The 21,088-nt window shown below is 44.0% G+C and overlaps 1 protein-coding gene across 1 annotated transcript in view; it reads left to right on the forward strand.

The window, feature by feature from the left end:
* The window catches only part of LOC106591140 (membrane-associated guanylate kinase, WW and PDZ domain-containing protein 2), a 430,776-nt gene that overhangs the window by 213,839 nt on the left and 195,849 nt on the right, over positions 1–21,088 (forward strand). The window contains 2 exon segments of the mRNA XM_045688044.1: positions 18,072–18,589; positions 18,793–18,964. Coding sequence (XP_045544000.1) covers positions 18,072–18,589; positions 18,793–18,964 — 690 coding nt within the window.

A 21,088-nucleotide genomic window follows, 5' to 3' on the forward strand; every position in this document is an offset into this window, starting at 1 on the left:
ATTATTATTAATTATTATTTACATATTTTTTGCCTGTTTTGCATGTTTTTTGGCATTAATACGTGTCACAAAAGTTTGCAAACAATGTAAAAAAAAAAATCAAATAGAAATACAAATCCTTGAATTTTTGTTTTGTTTTTTGCTTTCTTGAGTAAGGCAGCTCCAAAATACAGGTGTTTCAGACTAGCTCAGTGTGGTGGTGGGGCAGCCAGCAGAAAATACAGAGCGTAGGGTTTGTAATGTTCTCTAGTTGCGCTGTGATTGGCTCAGTGTTCTGTTACTCATGAGGACACTACCTCACCGCAAAATCTACGGGGAAAGCTCGAAAATTCAAGCCCCTTGGGTGCTGCCATAGAGTTACATTAGAAGTGCCCATCCAAGAAGGCTCAAGGTCATTGGCCACCGATAAAATTACATAAAATCACGTTATATTTACCGTAGCTTTGATTGTGGACTGGAAACTCTGAACTGGGAAATCTCAGACTTTAGTGAGACCAAGGCCCTTCTCCCCGATTGCTCAGTTTGTCCGGGCAGCCAGCTCTAGGAAGAATCTTGGTGGTTCCAAACTTCTTCCATTTAAGAATGATGGGGCCACTGTGTTCTTGGACCTTCAATGCTACATATATGTGTTGGTACCCTTCCCGAGATCTGTGCCTCGACACAAAACTGTCTCGGATCTCTACGGACAATTTCTTCGACCTCATGGCTTCGTTTTTGCTCTGACATGCACTGTCAACTGCGGGACCTTATATAGACAGGATTGTGTCTTTCCAAGTCATATCCAATCAATTGAATTTACAACAAATGGACTCTAATCAAGTTGTAGAAACATCTCAAGGATGATCAATGGAAACAGGATGCACCTGAGCTCAATTTCGAGTCTCATAGGAAAGGGTATGAATACTTATATAAATAAGTTATTTCTGTTTTTTCTTTTTTATACATTTGCTAAAATAAAAAAATAAAAAAATGTTTTTGCTTTGTCATTATGAGGTATTGTGTGTAGATTGATGAGAAACATGTTTAATTTAATCCATTTTAGAATAAGGCTGTAATGTAACAAAATGTGGAAAAAGTCAAGGGCTCTGAATACTTTCCGAATGCACTGTATAGGCCTATAGGCTTGGCTACATGAGGTGTGTAAGGGAACACCCCCCTAAAATGGACAAAATAACATGGCAACATATTGACATAGCACGAATCATACACAATATTGTAAATACCACTGAAAGCGGTCAATCTCCATCCAAATCATATTGCAATTTTCCGATGGGGATTGCCAATTGTAACACCCCGAAAATCCATTAGATGGCAAGCACGCTCCACCGTGGATTTTCATACAGCAAATGATACACAAGTCAACACCCAAGGGTCAAATTTTGATAAAATGTTTTTTTTTTGTTGAAAACTTATCACCCCCTTAATATGAAAACTCTCTTGTTAAAATGGCGTAAAATAGTCATATGTTTGAAAAATGGAAGTTTTTGCATTTTTGAGGTATTTGAATAACGCGCCACGGGATTACACTGGCTGTTGAGTAGGTGGGACACCTAGCCCATAGAGGTTAAGCTAGCCACGCTGTTTTTTCACAGAAACATTTTGCACAAACACAGTCCTTCCAAAGTTATGTCCAGAATGTGACCAGTTTATTTTTGGATGCAATTTTCAGACATTCACAGAAGTAGTGACAGCACACAATCATCCATTACAATCTATGCAATAATCAGAATGCATTATTTGTCACCAGAACTTGTAAACATGAATAAAACTGTAAATACATGATGGTACATGCATACATACATACATACATACATACATACATACATACATACATACATACATACATACATACATACATACAGTGGGGCAAAAAAGTATTTAGTCAGCCACCAATTTGCAAATAAATTCATTAAAAATCCTACAATGTGATTTTCTGGATTTTTTTCTCAATTTGTCTGTCATAGTTGAAGTGTACCTATGATGAAAATTACAGGCCTCTCATCTTTTTAAGTGGGAGAACTTGCACAATTGGTGGCTGACTAAATACTTTTTTGCCCCACTGTACGTACATGCATACATGCATACATACATACATACATACATACATACATACATACATACATACATACATACATACATACATACATACATACATACATACAGTACCAGTCAGAAGTTTGGACACACCTACTTATTCCAGGGTTTTTCTTTATTTTACTATTTTCTATATTGTAGAACAAGCAAGCGTCCCACCTAGCCCATAGAGGTTAAAAAAGTGGTTTCTGGAAAAAAGTGGTTTCTCAATTTTGAAAAATTGAATTTTTACACATGTATAAGAGCTGTATGGACATACTTTTTACATATTTTATTGACGTAGTTCTTTGGGTTGCTTTTGCTTGTGCATAAGGCATATGTTTTGTGCATTTGGAATATGATTTCAAAATGAAAAAGTGACTTTTTTCCCATTGTTTTTGCCAAATGCCATTCGAAATGTGCAAATGAAATGTCCAATTCTTTTTTTGTCAATTATGAAAGTATTGAAAGTGCCAAATCACAGCAAATATCCAATAGATGGCGAGCGCTCTCCGCAGTGAATTTTCATATTGCAAATGTAACACAATTCAAGACCCAAGAGTCAAATTTTGAAAAATAGAAAAAAATAAATAAAAGTATCACCCCCTAAAAAAAGTGGTTTCTGGACCGTTTTTGAATTTTTTTCGATTTTTATGTCAATTACACATGTATAAGAGCTGTATGGACATACTTTTGACATATTTTATTGACATAATTTTTGGGGTTGTTTTTGCTTGTGCATAAGGCATATGTTTTGTGCATTTGGAATATGATTTCATAGGAAGTTAAAAGTGACATATTTGCTTGTGCATAAGGCATATGTTTTCTTTTTTGTCAATTATACATGTATGAAAGTATTGAATGTGCCAAATCAGGATGTTTGTCCGTTTGCTATGTACGATCATAGGAAGTGGGTTTCCAAACCCAAAAGTCAGTGAACCATGGTCCAAATGGCATTTATACTGCCCAAATGATATATAGCCCTATGTTAAGCCATGAATCAACGTAGATGGTCTATTTGTGATGTATGATGAGGGAGAAGTGGGACTCTGTTGCTTTTAACATTTTTAACGAATTTGACATGCTCAGAATGCATAATTGACTGGCCCGATGATCTCGGGATGGTCGTGCAGTGACTGTGGTTCCTCTCCATCGCACGTCACCCAGCAAGTCAGCGTCCATCAGTCAATTAGATGTCATTCTGACACCAAACTGATACCATCTGACACCAAATCCACTTTTTCCAACTCGTATAGAAGCCAACTATCACATATGTCAGAGCAGGCCCGTAATTCACAGCGTCTTCAGTTTTAACCATAAAAAACACAAAACACATAGTTACGTTCTAGCTGCGGGTCCAGCTCTGACATTATGTGTAGGCCTTTGTGAGGCGACCCCGAATCCCAAGTTTCGGCTCGATAGGTCATTCGGTGCCCGAGCAATGGCCTTAATTGGTGCTGAAAACCCACTTTTTCAGGGCAATACTACGGGGTCCCTGAATGAGCTATCGGACAGAGAGATTGGGGTCCGTCTCTATGGGCCGAGGTGGTTTCTATGCACCTAGTCTTGCGACTCTGGGACATTTCTACATGTCGCCATGTCCATGATATTCAAAATGAATTGAACATATTGCAAATGCACGAGGCTGTTTCTCGGTCTGAGAACCTTCTAGAGCCACATAACTCACCGTGCACTATTGACATGAGCTCTAGAACAGGTGTCTAAAGTTTCGGAGCTCTAGGTCTGACAGTTCTTTAATCGTTCGAACGAAAGTAACTATTGAAGGCAGTATAAGCCTCTAAGCCCCACACTGTGTCCCTATGGCCTAGCTGTGTGTGTGTGTGTGTGTTTTCGTTTTTTTGCAAATCTGATGGGAAAAATGACTGATTTATTAGATTTGGTTTTGAATATGGCGCTCTGATCATGCACCTGTCTCGAAACAGGGGCAGGGGGAAAAATACACCATCAGTGCACTTAAATAGCTTCATTTTGTGCCTAGTTTTTCTCATGGTTACTGCGCTTAGACCGAGCAAGCTACGGTCAAGCGGGGCATCTCGTTGAACTCAGCACAGCCTAGAGATAATGGTAATGCCATTGCAGGCTCTGTGTGTCTTTAAGCACCGCACTCTGTCACTCCATCCTTGCTGTGTGTGTTTGTGAGTGTGTGTGTGTGAGAGCTTTTCATTGACATCTGATGGGATAAATGACTGATTTACAGTTCATGAGGGTTACCTAGTCACACATATGAAGTTTTGGAAAGATGTGACTTTTTTAACCCATCAAAACAGCTACTTTGACCCCAATTTAAGGCACTTTCGGTTGGTACAGGAAGCTTATAATCGACATACATTGTCTTTGGGGTAGGCATAAACAGAATCCTGAATCTTAAGTCTTTACCTTAAAAATTGACTGATCTACACAGGGTTGAATTGCGTGATTTTCACAATCTGCAGGTTGGTTATATCAAAACACCTTTAGGGTGTATTTATTAACTTCCGGTTGATCCAGGAAGCTTAGAATCGACACAGGTAGACCTCACAGTAGCCTGACGGATTGTTATAGAAGACAGGTTCATAAGGCATTCATAACCCACATAGGCTTCAGGTTGAATTTAGGAGAATAGTCATTGTATTCCTATGGGGAGAGAAGTCATTGCACACTTTTTGATCTAAACACCTTCATTTCACTGTGAAGGGTTAATGCCACATGGTCAAGGTTAGGCTTGCACATATCGGGAGGACCTCAGGAACGCTTCTGAGGTCAAATTGTGCTTCTAACCCTAACGGTTCTCTCTCTGTCACCCAAAAGCACTTGACATTTCGGTTCAGGCTTCATATTTTGTCTACTTATCTTCACGGTTACTGCTCTCAGAGCGAGCTACGGTCAACCGGGGCGTCTCGTTGAACTCGGCACAGCCTAGAGACAATGGTAATGCCATTGCAGGCTCTGTGTGTCTTTAACCTGTTAGGGCTAGGGGGCAGCATTTGCACGTCTGGATAAAAAAAATGTACCCGATTTAATCTGGTTACTAATCCTACCCAGTAACTAGAATATGCATATACTTATTATATATGGATAGAAAACACTCTAAAGTTTCTAAAACTGTTTGAATGGTGTCTGTGAGTATAACAGAACTCATTTGGCAGGCAAAACCCTGAGACATTTTCTGACAGGAAGTGGAAACCTGATGTGTTGTATTGACTTTAAACCTATCCCATTGAAAAACACAGGGGCTGAGGAATATTTTGGCACTTCCTATTGCTTCCACTAGATGTCACCAGCCTTTACAAAGTGTTTTGAGTCTTCTGGAGGGAGATCTGACCGAACAAGAGCCATGGAACGATGATGTCCCATTAGACACCTGGCGCGCGAGTTCATGTTGGGTACCCTCGTTCCAATACGTTATAAAAGAGTATGCATTCGTCCACCTTGAATATTATTCATGTTCTGGTTAAAAAGGCCCTAATGATTTATGCTATACAACGTTTGACATGTTTGAACGAACGGAAATATATTTTTCCCCTCGTTCATGACGAGAAGTCCGGCTGGCTTAGATCATGTGCTAACAAGACGGAGATTTTTGGACATAAATGATGAGCTTTTTTGAACAAAACTACATTCGTTATGGACCTGTGATACCTGGAAGTGACATCTGATGAAGAGAATCAAAGGTAATGGATTATTTACATAGTATTTTCGATTTTAGATCTCCCCAACATGACGTCTAGTCTGTATCGCAACGCGTATTTTTCTGGGCGCAGTGCTCAGATTATTGCAAAGTGTGATTTCCCAGTAAGGTTATTTTTAAATCTGGCAAGTTGATTGCGTTCAAGAGATGTAAATCTATAATTCTTTAAATGACAATATAATATTTTACCAATGTTTTCTAATTTTAATTATTTAATTTGTGACGCTGACTTGACTGCCGGTTATTGGAGGGAAACGATTTCCTCAACATCAATGCCATAGTAAAACGCTGTTTTTGGATATAAATATGAACTTGATAGAACTAAAAATGCATGCATTGTCTAACATAATGTCCTAGGAGTGTCATCTGATGGAGATTGTAAAAGGTTAGTGCATCATTTTAGCTGGTTTTATGGTTTTGGTGACCCTGTCTTTGACTTGACAAAACATTACACACAACTCTTGTAAATGTACTGTCCTAACATACTCTAAATTTATGCTTTCGCCGTAAAACCTTTTTGAAATCGTAAAACGTGGTTAGATTAAGGAGATGTTTATCTTTCAAATGGTGTAAAATAGTTGTATTTTTGAAAAATTTGAATTTTGACATTTATTTGGATTCAAATTTGCCGCTCTTGAAATGCACCTGCTGTTGATGGAGTGCACCACGGGTGGCACGCTAGCGTCCCACCTAGCCCATAGAGGTTAAGCACCGCACTGTGTCACTCCATCCTTGCTGTGTGTGTGTGTGTGTGTGTGTGTGTGTGTGTGTGTGTGTGTGTGTGTGTGTGTGTGTGTGTGTGTGTGTGTGTGTGTGAGAGAGAGAGAGCATCTGATGGGATAAATGACTGATTTACAGTTCATGAGGGTTGCCTAGTCACACATATGAAGTTGTGGAAAGATCTGACCTTTTTAACCCTTCAAAACAGCCCCTTTGACACCATTTTAAGGCACTTCTGGTTGACACAGGAAGCTGAAAGTGAACACATATCCTCCTTACATTAGGCTCTCATAGAATATTGAGTTTTAAGTCTTTACGTTAAGAACTGACTTATTTACAGAGGGTTGAACAAGTGTGTGTTGTTTCAGAAAATCACAGAAAATCTCATAGAGCTCTGAAACCCACCTTAACGGACGCATCTGAACATGCTGCAACTGGATCTGTAACTTAAAAAAAAAAATATATTTTTGAATATCACCAATTTGCCATTGTACAATTTCTCTGAAATGACCATTGGTAAATGTCTGGTTATTTTTTTTCTGACACCGTAGCCTCATGTACTTTGATGTGAAGTGGTCAAATCAGCACTCTATTTTCATGTTTGACTTTCAATCCCAGAAAAATGGCCTTAACTCGAAAAGCGTCGAGTCCTCGACTCCATCCTGTTCGGGGCCAACTGCCTATTATGCCAAACCCATGCCCACGAGTTTCGTCTTCAAAGTCTTTTCCATTTAGGAGAAAAAGCCGCGTCGTGATTGGTGATGTTTGTTACATTTGCAATATGATTCCATTCGCCCTCCTGTGGTATAATCCGGGACTGGAGAGAAATTACCAAAATTTGAACATTTTATTAAACGGAAACCGAAGGTCCGAGAGACTCCGTTCGATGATTTCCCCGAAGATCCGGCCCCGGTGAGCGGCCCGACGCTATCCGCGGATTTATCGGACGTTGTCGGAAGTCTAGTAATGGACCGTACATTTGCAATATGCACTTTCTCACTAACCATACACCTGGCGCAAATGAGTTCCCTTCATGTATGATATGCCACTGTCTTTGAGTAAAGCCAGTGTGTCTATGTATGGGGATGACTCAACACAGTACATGTCAGCTAATCCAGCGACTGAAATGACTGTAACGCTTAACAAAGAGCTGCAGTTAGTTTCAGAGTGGGTGGCAAGGAATAAGTTAGTCCTAAATATTTCTAAAACTAAAAGCATTGTATTTGGGACAAAACATTCACTAAAGCCTAAACCTCAACGAAATCCTGTAATAAATAATGTGGAAATTGAGAAGGTTGAGATGCCTAGTGGTTAGAGCGTTGGACTAGTAATCGAAAGGTTGCAAGATCAAATCCGCATGCTGACAAGGTACACATCTGTCATTCTGCCCCTGAACAAGGCAGTAAACCCACTGTTCCTAGGCCATCATTGAAAATAAGAATTTGTTCTTAACTGACTTGCCAAGTTAAATAAAGGTAAAATAAAAAAATAAACTGCTTGGAGTAACCCTGAATTGTAAACTTTCGTGGTCAAAACCTATTGATACAGCAGTTGCTAAGATGGGGAGAAGTCTGTCCATAATAAAGCGCTAAACTACCTTCTTAATAGCACTATAAATAAGGCTTGTCCTACGGGCCCTATTTTTGTCGCACATGGACTACTGTTCAGTCTTGTGATCAGGTGCCACAAAAAGGGACTTAGGAAAATTGCAAATGGCTCAGAATAGGGCAGCATGGCTGGCCCTTGGATGTACACAGAGAGCTAATATTAATAATATGCATGTCAATCTCTCTTGGCTCAAAGTGGAGGAGAGATTGACTTAATCACCACTTGTATTTATGTGACGTATTGACATGATGAATGCACAGAGCTGTCTGTTTGAACTACTGGTGCACAGCTCGGACCCCCATGCATACCCCACAAGACATGCCACAAGAGGTCTCTTCACTGTCCCCTAGTCCAGAACAAACTACGGGAGGCACACAGTACTACATAGAACCATGACTACATGGAACTCTATTCCACATCAAGTAACTGATGCAAGCAGTAAATTTAGATAAAAAAAACAGATAAAATACACCTTATGGAACAGCGGGGCCTATGAAGCAACACAAACATAGACACGCATACACACACACACACACACGATAATATACGCACTATACACACACATACACATGGATTTTGTTCTGTAGATATGTGGTAATGGTGGAGTAGGTGCCTGAGGGCACACAGTGTGTTGTGGGATCTGTGAATGGATTGTAATGTTTTTAAAATTGTATAAACTGCCTTCATTTTGCTGGACCCTAGGAAAAGGGGTCCATAATAAATAAAAATACATGCAAGCCAGATAGGCTATTGTCATAGTCCGTGTATGTAGGTGGCAGGGAAGTCAGGTGCAGGAGAAAACAGAGTGGTTAACCTCTATGGGCTATGTGGGACGCAAGCGTCCCACCCCTGGTACACCCAATCAACAACAGGTGAAATATCAAGAGCGCCAAATTTGAAAACAATTAAATGTCATAATTCGAATTTCTCAAACATACAACTATTTGAAAGATAAACATCCCCTTAATCTAACCACGTTGTCCGATTTCAAAAAGGCTTTACGGCAAAAGCATAAAGTTAGATTATGTTAGGAGAGTACATTGACAATAGCTGTGTGTAATGTTTTGTCAATTCAAAGACAGGCGTCACCAAAAGCAGAAAACCAGCTAAAATGATGCACTAACCTTTGACAATCTCCATCAGATGACACTCCTAGGACATTATGTTAGACAATGCATGCATTTTTTGTTCTATCAAGTTCATATTTATATCCAAAAACAACGTTTTACTATGGCGTTGATGTTGAGGAAATCGTTTCCCTCCAATAACCGCCAGTCAAGCAGCACAACAAATTAAATAATTACTATTCAAAAACATTGGTAAAATATTATATTGTCATTCAAAGAATTAAAGATTTACATCTCTTGAACGCAACCGGATTGCCAGATTTAAAAATAACCTTACTGGGAAATCACACTTTGCAATAATCTGAGCACTGCGCCCAGAAAAATACGCTTTGCGATACAGACTAACCGCCATGTTGGAGAGATCTAAAATCGAAAATACTATGTAAATAATCCATTACCTTTGATTCTCTTCATCAGATGTCACTTCCAGGAATCCCAGGTCCATAACAAATGTAGTTTTGTTCGAAAAAGCTCATAATTTATGTCCAAAAAGCTCCCTGTTGTTAGCACATGATCTATGCCAGCCGGACTTCTCGTCATGAACGAGGGGAAAAAAAATATTTACGTTCGTTCAAACATGTCAAACGTTGTATAGCATAAATCATTAGTGCCTTTTTTAACCAGAACATGAATAATATTCAAGGCGGACGTTTGCATTCTCTTTTAAAACGTTTTGGAACGAGAGTACACAACATGAACTCGCGCGTCAGAGTCTAATTGGCCACCACCGTTCCAAGGCTCTTGTTCGTTCAGTTCTCACAGTATAAGACTCAAAACACTTTCTAAAGACTGGTGATATCTAGTGGGAGCCATAGGAAGTGCTCAACAATTAATAAGCCCCTGTGTGTTTCAATGGCATAGGCTTAAAGGTAATTCAACACATCAGGTATCCACTTCCTGTCAGAATTTGTCTCAGGGTTTTGACTGCCATATGAGTTCTGTTATACTTACAGACACCATTCAAACAGTTTTAGAAAATTCAGAGTGTTTTCTATCCAAACCTGAACAATAATATGCATATTCTAGCTTCTGAGTTGGTGTAGGAGGCAGTTAAAAATGGGCACATATTTTTTTTTAAATTCTCAATACTGCCCCCTAGCCCCAACAGGTAAAAAAATTGAGTATTTATTTCCAAAACTAACTCCAAAACCCACGTAGAAAAATAATCCGGGTAAATAATAACCCATCGCACATCGATACATAAACAACACGTACATAACAAACAAACAATCACCGACAGAGAAATGAGGGGAAGCAGAGGGTTAAATACACAACATATAATTACTGGGATATGAAACAGGTGTGTAAAGAGACCAGACAAAACCAATGGAAAATGAAAAACTGATCAATGGTGGCTAGAAGATCGGTGACGTCGATCGCCGAACACCACCCGAACAAGAAGGGGCATCAACTTCGGTAGAAGTTGTGACAGTACCCCCCCTGACGCGGGGCTCCAGCAGTGCATCGACACCGGCCTCGGGGACGACCCGGAGGACGAGGCGCATGGAGATCCGGATGGAGATGATGGAACTCGCTCAGCATGGAAGGATCTAACACGTCTTCCACCGGAACCCAGCATCTCTCCTCCGGACCGTACCCCTCCCAGTCCACGAGGTACTGAAGACCCCTCGTCCGATGTCTCGAATCCAGGATGGATTGAACGGAGTACGCCGGGGCCCCCTCAATGTCCAGAGGGGGCGGAGGAACCTCCCGCACCTCGGCCTCCTGGAGCGGGCCAGCCACCACCGGCCTGAGGAGAGACACATGGAACGAGGGGTTAATGCGGTAATTGGAGGGAAGCTTTAACCTATAACATACCTCGTTCAATCTCCTCAGGACTTTAAACGGCCCCACAAACCACGGACTCAGCTTCCGGCAGGGCAGACGGAGGGGCAGGTTTTGGGTCGAGAGCCAGACCCTGTCCCCCGGTGCAAATACCGGGGCCTCACTGCGGCGACGGTCTGCACCAGCTTTTTGACGTCGTACGGTGCGCTGAAGGCGGACGTGAGCTACGTCCCAGGTCTCCTCCGCGCACCGGAACCAGTGGTCCACCTCAGGAGCCTCGGTCTGACTCATATGCCAAGGGGCCAGAACCGGCTGATAACCCAACACACACTGAAATGGAGTGAGGTTAGTGGAGGAGTGGCGGAGCCAGTTCTGAGCCATCTCTGCCCAGGGCACAAACGCCGCCCACTCCGCTGGCCGATCCTGGCAATAAGACCTCAGAAACCTACCCACATCCTGATTAACTCTCTCCACCTGCCCATTACTTTCGGGGTGAAAACCCGAGGTAAGGCTAACCGAGACCCCCAAACCCTTGACGTGAACTGGGGCCCTCGATCAGACACTATATCCTCAGGCACCCCGTAGTGCCGAAAGACGTGTGTAAACAGAGCCTCCGTCGTCTGTAGGGCCGTAGGGAGACCGAGCAAAGGGAGGAGACGACAGGACTTAGAAAAGCGATCCACAACGACCAGGATCGTGGTGTTACCTTGTGATGGTGGAAGATCGGTTATGAAATCCACCGACAAGTGCGACCACGGCCGTTGTGGAACGGGTAAGGGTTGTAACTTACCCCTGGGTAGGTGTCTAGGAGCCTTGCACTGGGCGCACACTGAGCAGGAGGAAACTTAAACCCTCACGTCCTTAGCTAAGGTGGGCCACCAGTACCTCCCACTAAGACAGCACATTGTCCGACTAATCCCAGGATGACCAGAGGAGGGTGACGTGTGAGCCCAGTTGATCAATCGGTCGCGGACAGCGGACGGAATGTACAGATGCCCAGCTGGACACTGAGGGGGAACGGGCTCTGCACGTGACGCCCGCTCAATGTCCGCGTCCAGCTCCCATACTACCGGTGCCACCAAACAAGAGCCTGGGATGATGGGAGTGGGATCCATGGACCGCTCCTCTGTGTCATACAGCCGGGACAGTGCGTCTGCCTTGAAGTTCTGGGAACCTGGTCTATAAGAGAGGGTAAACACAAAACGGGTGAAAAACATGGCCCACCTTGCCTGACAAGGATTCAGTCTCCTCGCCTCCCGGATGTACTCCAGATTGTGGTGGTCAGTCCAGATGAGAAAGGGGTATTTAGCCCCCTCAAGCCAGTGTCTCCACACCTTCAGAGCCTTGACGATAGCCAACAGCTCCCTGTCCCCCACATCATAGTTTTGCTCCTCTGGGCTGAGCTTCTTAGAGAAGAAGGCACAGGGGCGGAGCTTAGGTGGCGTACCTGAACGTTGAGAGCACAGCTCCTATCCCAGCCTCAGATGCATCCACCTCCACTATGAATTGCAGAGATGGATCCGGATGAGCCAACACAGGAACCGAGGTAAACAGAGCCTTCAGTTTCCTAAATGCCCTATCTGCCCTAGCCGACCACTGCAAGTGCACCGGACCCAACCTTCAGCAGTGAGGTAATGGGAGCAGCTATCTGACCAAAACCCCGGATAAATCTTTGGTAGTAATTGGCAAACCCTAAAAATCGCTGCACTTCCTTTACCATGGTGGGAGTCGGCCAATTACGCACGGCTGTAATACGGTCACCCTCCATCTCCACTCCTGACATAGATAGGCGATATCCTAAGAAAGAGACGGACTGTTTAACTTCTCTAGGGCCGGCGGGACGAAATCGTCCCACCTACGTAACAGCCAGTGGAATCCTGTGGCGCGTTATTCAAATACCTTAGAAATGCTATTACTTCAATTTCTCAAACATATGACTATTTTACACCATTTTAAAGACAAGACTCGCGTTAATCTAACCACACTGTGCGATTTCAAAAAGGCTTTACAACGAAAGCAAAACATTAGATTATGTCAGCAGAGTACCCAGCCAGAAATAATCAGACACCCATTTTTCAAGCTAGCATATAATGTCACAAAAACCCAGAAGACAGCTAAATGCAGCACTAACCTTTGATGATCTTCATCAGATGACACACCTAGGACATTATGTTATACAATACATGCATGTTTTGTTCAATCAAGTTCATATTTATATCAAAAACCACTTTTTACATTAGCATGTGACGTTCAGAACTAGCATACCCCCCGCAAACTTCCGGTGAATTTACTAAATTACTCACGATAAACGTTCACAAAAAGCATAACAATTATTTTAAGAATTATAGATACAGAACTCCTCTCTGCACTCGATATGTCCGATTTTAAAATAGCTTTTCGGTGAAAGCACATTTTGCAATATTCTCAGTAGATAGCCCGGCATCACAGGGCTAGCTATTTAGACACCCAGGAAGTTTAGCACTCACCAAAGTCAGATTTACTATAAGAAAAATGTTATTACCTTTGGTGTTCTTCGTCAGAATGCACTCCCAGGACTTCTACTTCAATAACAAATGTTGGTTTCGTCCCAAATAATCCATAGTTATATCCAAATAGCGGCGTTTTGTTCGTGCGTTCAAGACACTATCCGAAAGGGTAAATAAGGGTTATGAGCATGGCGCAATTCGTGACAAAAAATGTCTAAATATTCCATTACCGTACTTCGAAGCATGTCAACCGCTGTTTAAAATCCATTTTTATGCAATTTATCTCGTAAAAAAGCGATAATATTCCGACCGGGAATCTGCATTTAGGTAAACAGACGAAAGAAAATAAAGCATTCGGTCGACTCGGGCACGCGCCTAAGCCCATAGTACTCTGATCGGCCACTTGCCAAAAGCGATAATGTGTTTCAGCCAGAGGCTGCCTCGATATCGTTCAGCTTTTTCCCGGGCTCTGAGAGCCTATGGGAGCCGTAGGAAGTGTCATGTTAGAGCAAAGATCCTCAGTCTTGTAATAATAATCTGGCCGTGAAAATACTGCCCCCTATCCCAAACAGGTTAACCTGTTAGGGCTAGGGGGCAGCATTGACACGGCTGGATAAAAAACATACCCGATTTAATCTGGTTACCACTCCTACTCAGTAACTAGAATATGCATATACTTATTACATATGGATATTATTACATATCGGCCGTGCCGGAGGACTGGTGGGCGACCCTGACTGCGCCCGGCTGGTGGGCGATCCTGGCTGCGCCCGGCTGGCGGGCGACCCTGGCTGCACCCGGCTGGCGGGCGACCCTGGTGGCTCCGGCGGCTCCGGGCTGGCGGGCGGCTCTGGCGGATCCGGGCTGGCGGGCGGCTCTGGCGGCTCCGGCCTGTGGGCGGCGCTGGCGTGCGGCCCTGGCGGCTCCGGGCTGGCGGGCGGCCCTGGCGGCTTCGGGCTGGCGGGCTGGCGGGCGGCCCTGGCGGCTCTGGCCCAGGATTCACCAGGCTGGGGAGACATGAAGGAGGCCTGGCCCTGGGCGCAGGCACAGGACTCACCAGGCTGGTGGGCGGCTCTGGCGGCTCCGGACAGGCGGGCGGCTCTGGCTGCTCCGGACAGGCGGGCGGCTCTGGCGGCTCCGGACTGGCGGGCGGCTCTAGCGGCTCTGGACTGGCGGGCGGCTCTGGCCCAGGATTCACCAGGCTGGGGAGACATGAAGGAGGCCTGGCCCTGGGCGCAGGCACAGGACTCACCAGGCTGGCGGGCGGCTCTGGACAGGCGGGCGGCTCTGGCTGCTCCGGACAGGCGGGCGGCTCTGGCTGCTCCGGACAGGCGGGCGGCTCTGGCTGCTCTGGACAGGCGGGCGGCTCTGGCTGCTCCGGACAGGCGGGCGGCTCTGGCGGCTCTGGACTGGCGGGCGGCTCTGGCCCAGGATTCACCAGGCTGGGGAGACATGAAGGAGGCCTGGCCCTGGGCGCAGGCACAGGACTCACCAGGCTGGCGGGCGGCTCCGGACAGGCGGGCGGCTCTGGCTGCTCCGGACAGGCGGGCGGCTCTGGCGGCTCCGGACTGGCGGGCGGCTCTGGCCCAGGATTCACCAGGCTGGGGAGACATGAAGGAGGCCTGGCTCTGGGTGCAGGCACTGGACTCACCAGGCTGGGGAGACCCACTGGAGGCCTGGTCCGTGGAGGAGGCACAGGATAAACCGGGCTGTGGGGATGCACTGGAGTTCTGGTACTTAGGCCATTTACCCACACTCCAGGCTGAATGCCCACTTTGGCCTGGCACGGGCGGAGCGCAGGCATTGGGTGAACTGAACCCTCCCAGCGCCCTGGAGACACAGTGCGCAGAGCCGGTGCAGGATAACCTGGACCGAAAAGGCGCACTGGAGACCAGACGCGCTGAGCTGGCACAATCCGTCCTGGCTCGATGCCTGCACTCGCATGGCACTTGCGGGGGGCTGGCCTATAGCGCTCCGGGCTATCAACGAGTACTGGGGACACCGTGCACTTTACCAAAAATAAAGAACAATAACCCCTCTCTATGGCCAGGGCGTTACAATGCTTTAGCACATGGCCACTGTCATGTTTTCCCATTTAATTCTTTAAGATATAAGTGGGTCTACAATGCTAAATGGGCAGAAGCAAAAAGCATTACTGTAGCTGTTCAATCTGAATGTTTATCTTTATTATATAACAATAGGCAATTTAAAACTGTTAATGGTTTGCCTAATGGAGTAAATTGGTGAGATAATGTTCAGAGAATCCATTTGGCAATTTGGTGAAAGTATTCCTTTTCTAAATATATGTTTTCCAGAAATGTGTAATAAATCAGTTGTGAAAATCACAGCAAAATGTTTGAATGCCCTTTTATCCTAAATGGGATTATGAATGTATCAACTTTTAAAGCAGCTTTACTTCCCCATGTTCCCTCCAACTACAGTGTATGATGTACAATTTTGAAGCTCTGAGTCTGTACTTTTATCCAATGTAAAAAACACAATTTCAAACGTTTGGAACTTAAGACTGAAAAGAGATGGTGGGTCACATATTTGGTTAATTGATCGCTGGCTCGACAAGTGGAAGGGGTAGCTAATTTATTAGTTTGCTCATCTATCACTGATCAGAGGCATTTTGCATGCAATAATGTAGCCTGAATCAAGTATATTTTTTATCTAGTGATAGAGCCTAGGCTATATTCCTATCAACCCAATGAAACAAAAAATTCTGTCTCGCACGAAAATTCCTAACTTTATTCTGTAATCCATAGGTTGCATTATCAAAGCACATCTCAACTATGCATGTCAAAATACTGCTATAAATCTTTTTTTAAACAAAGTTGGTGCACGTTAAGATACTTTGATATTTAAACAATTTCCTCTCTTCATCTCCCCGTTATTCATGAACTGATCAGCCATCTGTATAGTTATCAACTTGATTATGCCAAATAGGAGATATTTTGTCATTCATTGGAGGTTATATAGCAAGTTTAGCAACTTTGCTCATTTTACTTTTGTTTGACTGCTGTTACAAAGTTTGTATGATTCAACAATGCTATAGCTTACTCGGGGTGTGCTCTGTGCATCCTGAGTGCGTTCTGTGTTGAGATAGCCTACTGCTGAAATGCGCTGAAACAATAAATGGCCTGTTTAGCAATTCTCAACAATGGTACTGGCAATCAAAACTACTCTGTCATTACCAAATATCAGTTTCACTTGCTGTGAAATCTTGACATAGTGGCGCAGCAATAATTTTATTTTGGGGGAACCCTGGCATAGTGACCATACTTAGGTTTTATACGCTTTAAATGAGCACTTCCAGTTTTTGAAGTGTTTCCGGGACTCTCAGGATAAGTATGAATTATTCCCGATATTGAAACTTAATAGATTTTCAGGAAAATATTCATCCCTGCTTATGCATCCCTATTATGCATTAGTCATATACACTAAGTGTACAAAACATTAGAAACACCGTCTCTTTCCATGACATAGACAGATAAGGTGAATACAGGGGAAAGCAATATTCCATTATTGATGTCACTTGTTAAATCCACTCCATCAGTGTAGCTGAAGGGGACGAGACAGGTTAATAAAGAAAAAAATGTAAGCCTTGAGATGATTGAGACATGGATTGTGTATGTGTGCCATTCAGAGGGGGAATAGACAAGTGCTTTTGAACGGAGTATGGTAGGTGCCAGACGCACCGGGTTGTGTCAAGTGCTGCAATGCTGATGGGTTTTTCTGCATTTTTTGGTGGGGGGCTCCCGAGTGGCACAGCGGTCCAAGGCACTGCATCTCAGTGATAGCAGGCATCACTACAGACCCTGGTTCGATTCCAGGCTGTATCACAACAAGCCATGATTGGTAGTCCCATAGGGTGGCACACAATTGGCCCAGCGTTGTCTGGGTTTGGCCAGGGTAGGCCGTCATCGTAAATAATACTTTGTTCTTAAATGACTTGCCTAGTTAAATTCATGCTCCACAGTTTCCCATAGGTATCAACAATGGTCCACAACCCAAAGGACATCCAGCCAACTTGACAACTGTGGGAAGCATTGGCTTCAACATGGGCCAGCATCCCAATGGAATGCTTTTGACTCCATGTAAAGTCCATTCCCTGAATTGAGATTGTTCTGAGAACACTCAATGTATGGTTGTGATGTCACCCTGATTCTGACTTGATTCTGACTGGAGAGGAGCCATAAGATCAACATGGATCTCTTTTACATTATGGAAATGAAAGGAGGGGCTTGTGTGTTTGTGTTTGTCAACCATGCCCAGGTTGGCATAGCAGTGCCTTTGTAGTGTGATTGATGGGTGCCTGTACACTCTGACCCTGCTGCACACACACACACATACACACGCACACGCACAAATTTTACCCCTGGGTTTGTATGATATCCTCTCTGTCCAATCCCATCCAATCTCCCCGGCCTTGTTTTTAAGGAATGCAATAGAAAATGTTTAAAATATTTTGCAAAAAAATATTACAGACTGAAATTCTTATTTAACATGTCCTCCCTGATTCAGACCCTCTTCTTCCGTTTGATGCATACTGAACAAGATCTCTGCTTCCTCCCCCTTCAGGTGATGTCATAGTCTACATCAATGACATCTGTTGCCTGGGCACAACGCACGCCGACGTGGTCAAACTCTTCCAGTCCGTGCCCATCGGCCAGAGCGTCACCCTGGTCCTCTGCCGGGGATACCCCCTACCATTTGACCCCGAGAACTCTATTGGGGCATCCACCAGCGCCTCCCTGACCCCCATGGGCCTGGAACACCGACCCCTGGTGGTGAATGGGCGCAGTAGCTACGACCCTTACCTGGAGTACCTCTCCCTGAGCTCCCAGCTCCCTCCCCAGGCTCTAACACATTCCGGGGCACCCCACCTTGATGGGTCCTCGCTACCTCCCACCACCGCCCGGTCTGCACAGGCCATGACACCGCACGACAACAACATCTCCATGGCATCGTCGGAGGCGACAGGGATTGCTGGGGGCGTGATCCAGGGGGCAGAGCTGCTGACGGTAACCATTGTGAAGGGGGCGGAGGGGTTCGGATTCACCATCGCCGACAGCTCCACTGGGCAGTGTGTCAAACAGGTGGGGTGTTACTCTCGTGCTACTCTCGTGTGGTGTTAAATTTGTGGGGTGTTAATCTCATTACTCTCAGTATGTTGTAAATGTAGCCTTGTTTATTCTATTGGTATCTCTGTCCGCCCGTCTGTCCTTTAATCAGATTGCCTGTCTCTGTCATCACTCCTACTTTTCCATCCTCATACCTGACAATGTTCTGTGTTGTACAGGTGTTGGAGCCGGGTGTGCAGGGTGGAGTGGGTCTGAGTGAAGGAGACCTAATCCTGGAGGTGAACCAGCAGGGTGTTGTGGGGGCGGGACATGGACGTGTGGTGGAGCTGCTCAAAGAGTGTTCTGTCGGAGCCGAGGCCACGCTACTCATACAGAGAGGAGGAGGGGCGGGTAAGTCACTTTGTCTCTTGAATAGCCTTTCTCTGACAGTCTATATTACCCTTTTCACCAGGGGCACAACTTTGGTTTTAGAAGTGGAGGGGACATAGATATACATACAGTACCAGTCAAACATTTGGACATACGTTCTCATTCCAGGTTTTTTATTAACCTGTTGGGGCTAGGGGGCAGTATTTGCACGGCCAGATAAAAAAACGTACCCGATTTAAACTGGTTACTACTCTTGCCCAGAAATGAGAATATCCATATAATTAGTAGATTTGGATAGAAAACACTCTAAAGTTTCTAAAACTGTTTGAATGGTGTCTGTGAGTATAAAAGAACTCATATGGCAGGCCAAAACCTGAGAAGATTCCATACAGGCAGAGCCCTGTCTGACAATTTGTTCTCCTTCTGTGGCATCTCTATCGAAAATACAACATCTCTGCTGTAACGTGACATTTTCTAAGGCTTCCATTGGCTTTCAGAAGGTGCCAGAAAGTGGAATGACGTCTCTCCAGTCTCTGGACGAAAAAAAGCAGGAGATTTTGTGAGTGGTGAGGCTGACAACAGTGACACTGGAGATGCGCATTCATGTGAATTCTCCATGTTTTTCTTTCTCTCTTTGAATGAATACAACGTTGCCCGGTTGGAATATTATCACTATTTTACGAGAAAAATTGCATAAAAATGTATTTTAAACAGCGTTTGACATACTTCGAAGTACGGTAATGGAATATTTTGAATTTTTTTGTCACGAAATGCGCTCGCGTGTCACCCTTCGGATACTGACCTGAACGCACGAACAAAACGGAGCTATTTGAATATAACTATGGATTATTTGGAACCAAAACAACATTGGGTGTTGAAGTAGAAGTCCTGGGAGTGCATTCTGATGAAGAACAGCAAAGGTAATCCAATTTTTCTTATAGTAAATCTGAGTTTGGTGAGGGCCAAACTTGGTGGGTGTCAAATTAGCTAGCCGTGATGGCCGGGCTATCTACTCAGAATTTTGCAAAATGTGCTTTTGCCGAAAAGCTATTTTAAAATCTGACACTGCGATTGCATAAAGGAGTTCTGTATCTATAATTCTTAAAATAATTGTTATGTATTTTATGAACTTTAATCTTGTGTAATTTAGTACATTCACCGGAAGTTTGCGGTGGGTATGCTAGTTCTGAACATCACATGCTAATGTAAAAAGCTGGTTTTTGATATAAATATGAACTTGATTGAACAAAACATGCATGTATTGTATAACATAATGTCCTAGGAGTGTCATCTGATGAAGATCATCAAAGGTTAGTGCTGCATTTAGCTGTGGTTTTGGTTTTTGTGACATATATGCTTGCTTTGAAAATGGCTGTCTGATTATTTTTGGCAGGGTACTCTCCTGACATAATCTAATGTTTTGCTTTCGCTGTAAAGCCTTTTTGAAATCGGACAATGTGGTTAGATTAACGAGAGTCTTGTCTTTAAAATGATGTAAAATAGTCATATGTTTGAGAAATTGAAGTTATAGCATTTATGAGGTATTAGTATTTCGCGCCACGCGATTCCACTGGCTGTTGACTAGGTGGGACGCAATCGTCCCGCCTTGCCCAGGGAGGTTAATATTTACTATTTCCTACATTGTTGAATAATAGTGAAGATATAAAACCTGTGACATAACACATATGGAATCATGTAGTAACCAAAAAAGTGTTAAGTTTAAGTTTACATTCAAATGGCTCTCCTGTGAAATAGTGACCTGCGACGTACGCCTCGTTTCCTGAAACAGGTCACATTTGTGGAATTTCTTTCCTAAGTTTGAGGCAATCAGTTCATACTATGGCAAGAACAGCTCAAATAAGCAAAGATAAACGTCAGTCCATTATTACTTTAACCTCTTGATGGTCGCCTAGGATTAGGGGCGCTACAGCGATTTTTGAAAACAATTCGTGCCCATTTTAAACGGCCTCCTACTCAAACTCAGAAGCTAGGATATGCATATAATTAATACTTGTGGATAGAAAACACCCTAAAGTTTCTAAAACAGTTTGAATGGTGTCTGTGAGTATAACAGAACTCATATGGCAGTCAAAACCCCGAGACCGATTGTAACAGGATGTGGAATTCTGAATTGCGGACTCAACT

The sequence above is a fragment of the Salmo salar genome, chromosome ssa10, assembly GCF_905237065.1.
Source record: "Salmo salar chromosome ssa10, Ssal_v3.1, whole genome shotgun sequence".
Lineage (NCBI taxonomy): Eukaryota > Metazoa > Chordata > Actinopteri > Salmoniformes > Salmonidae > Salmo > Salmo salar.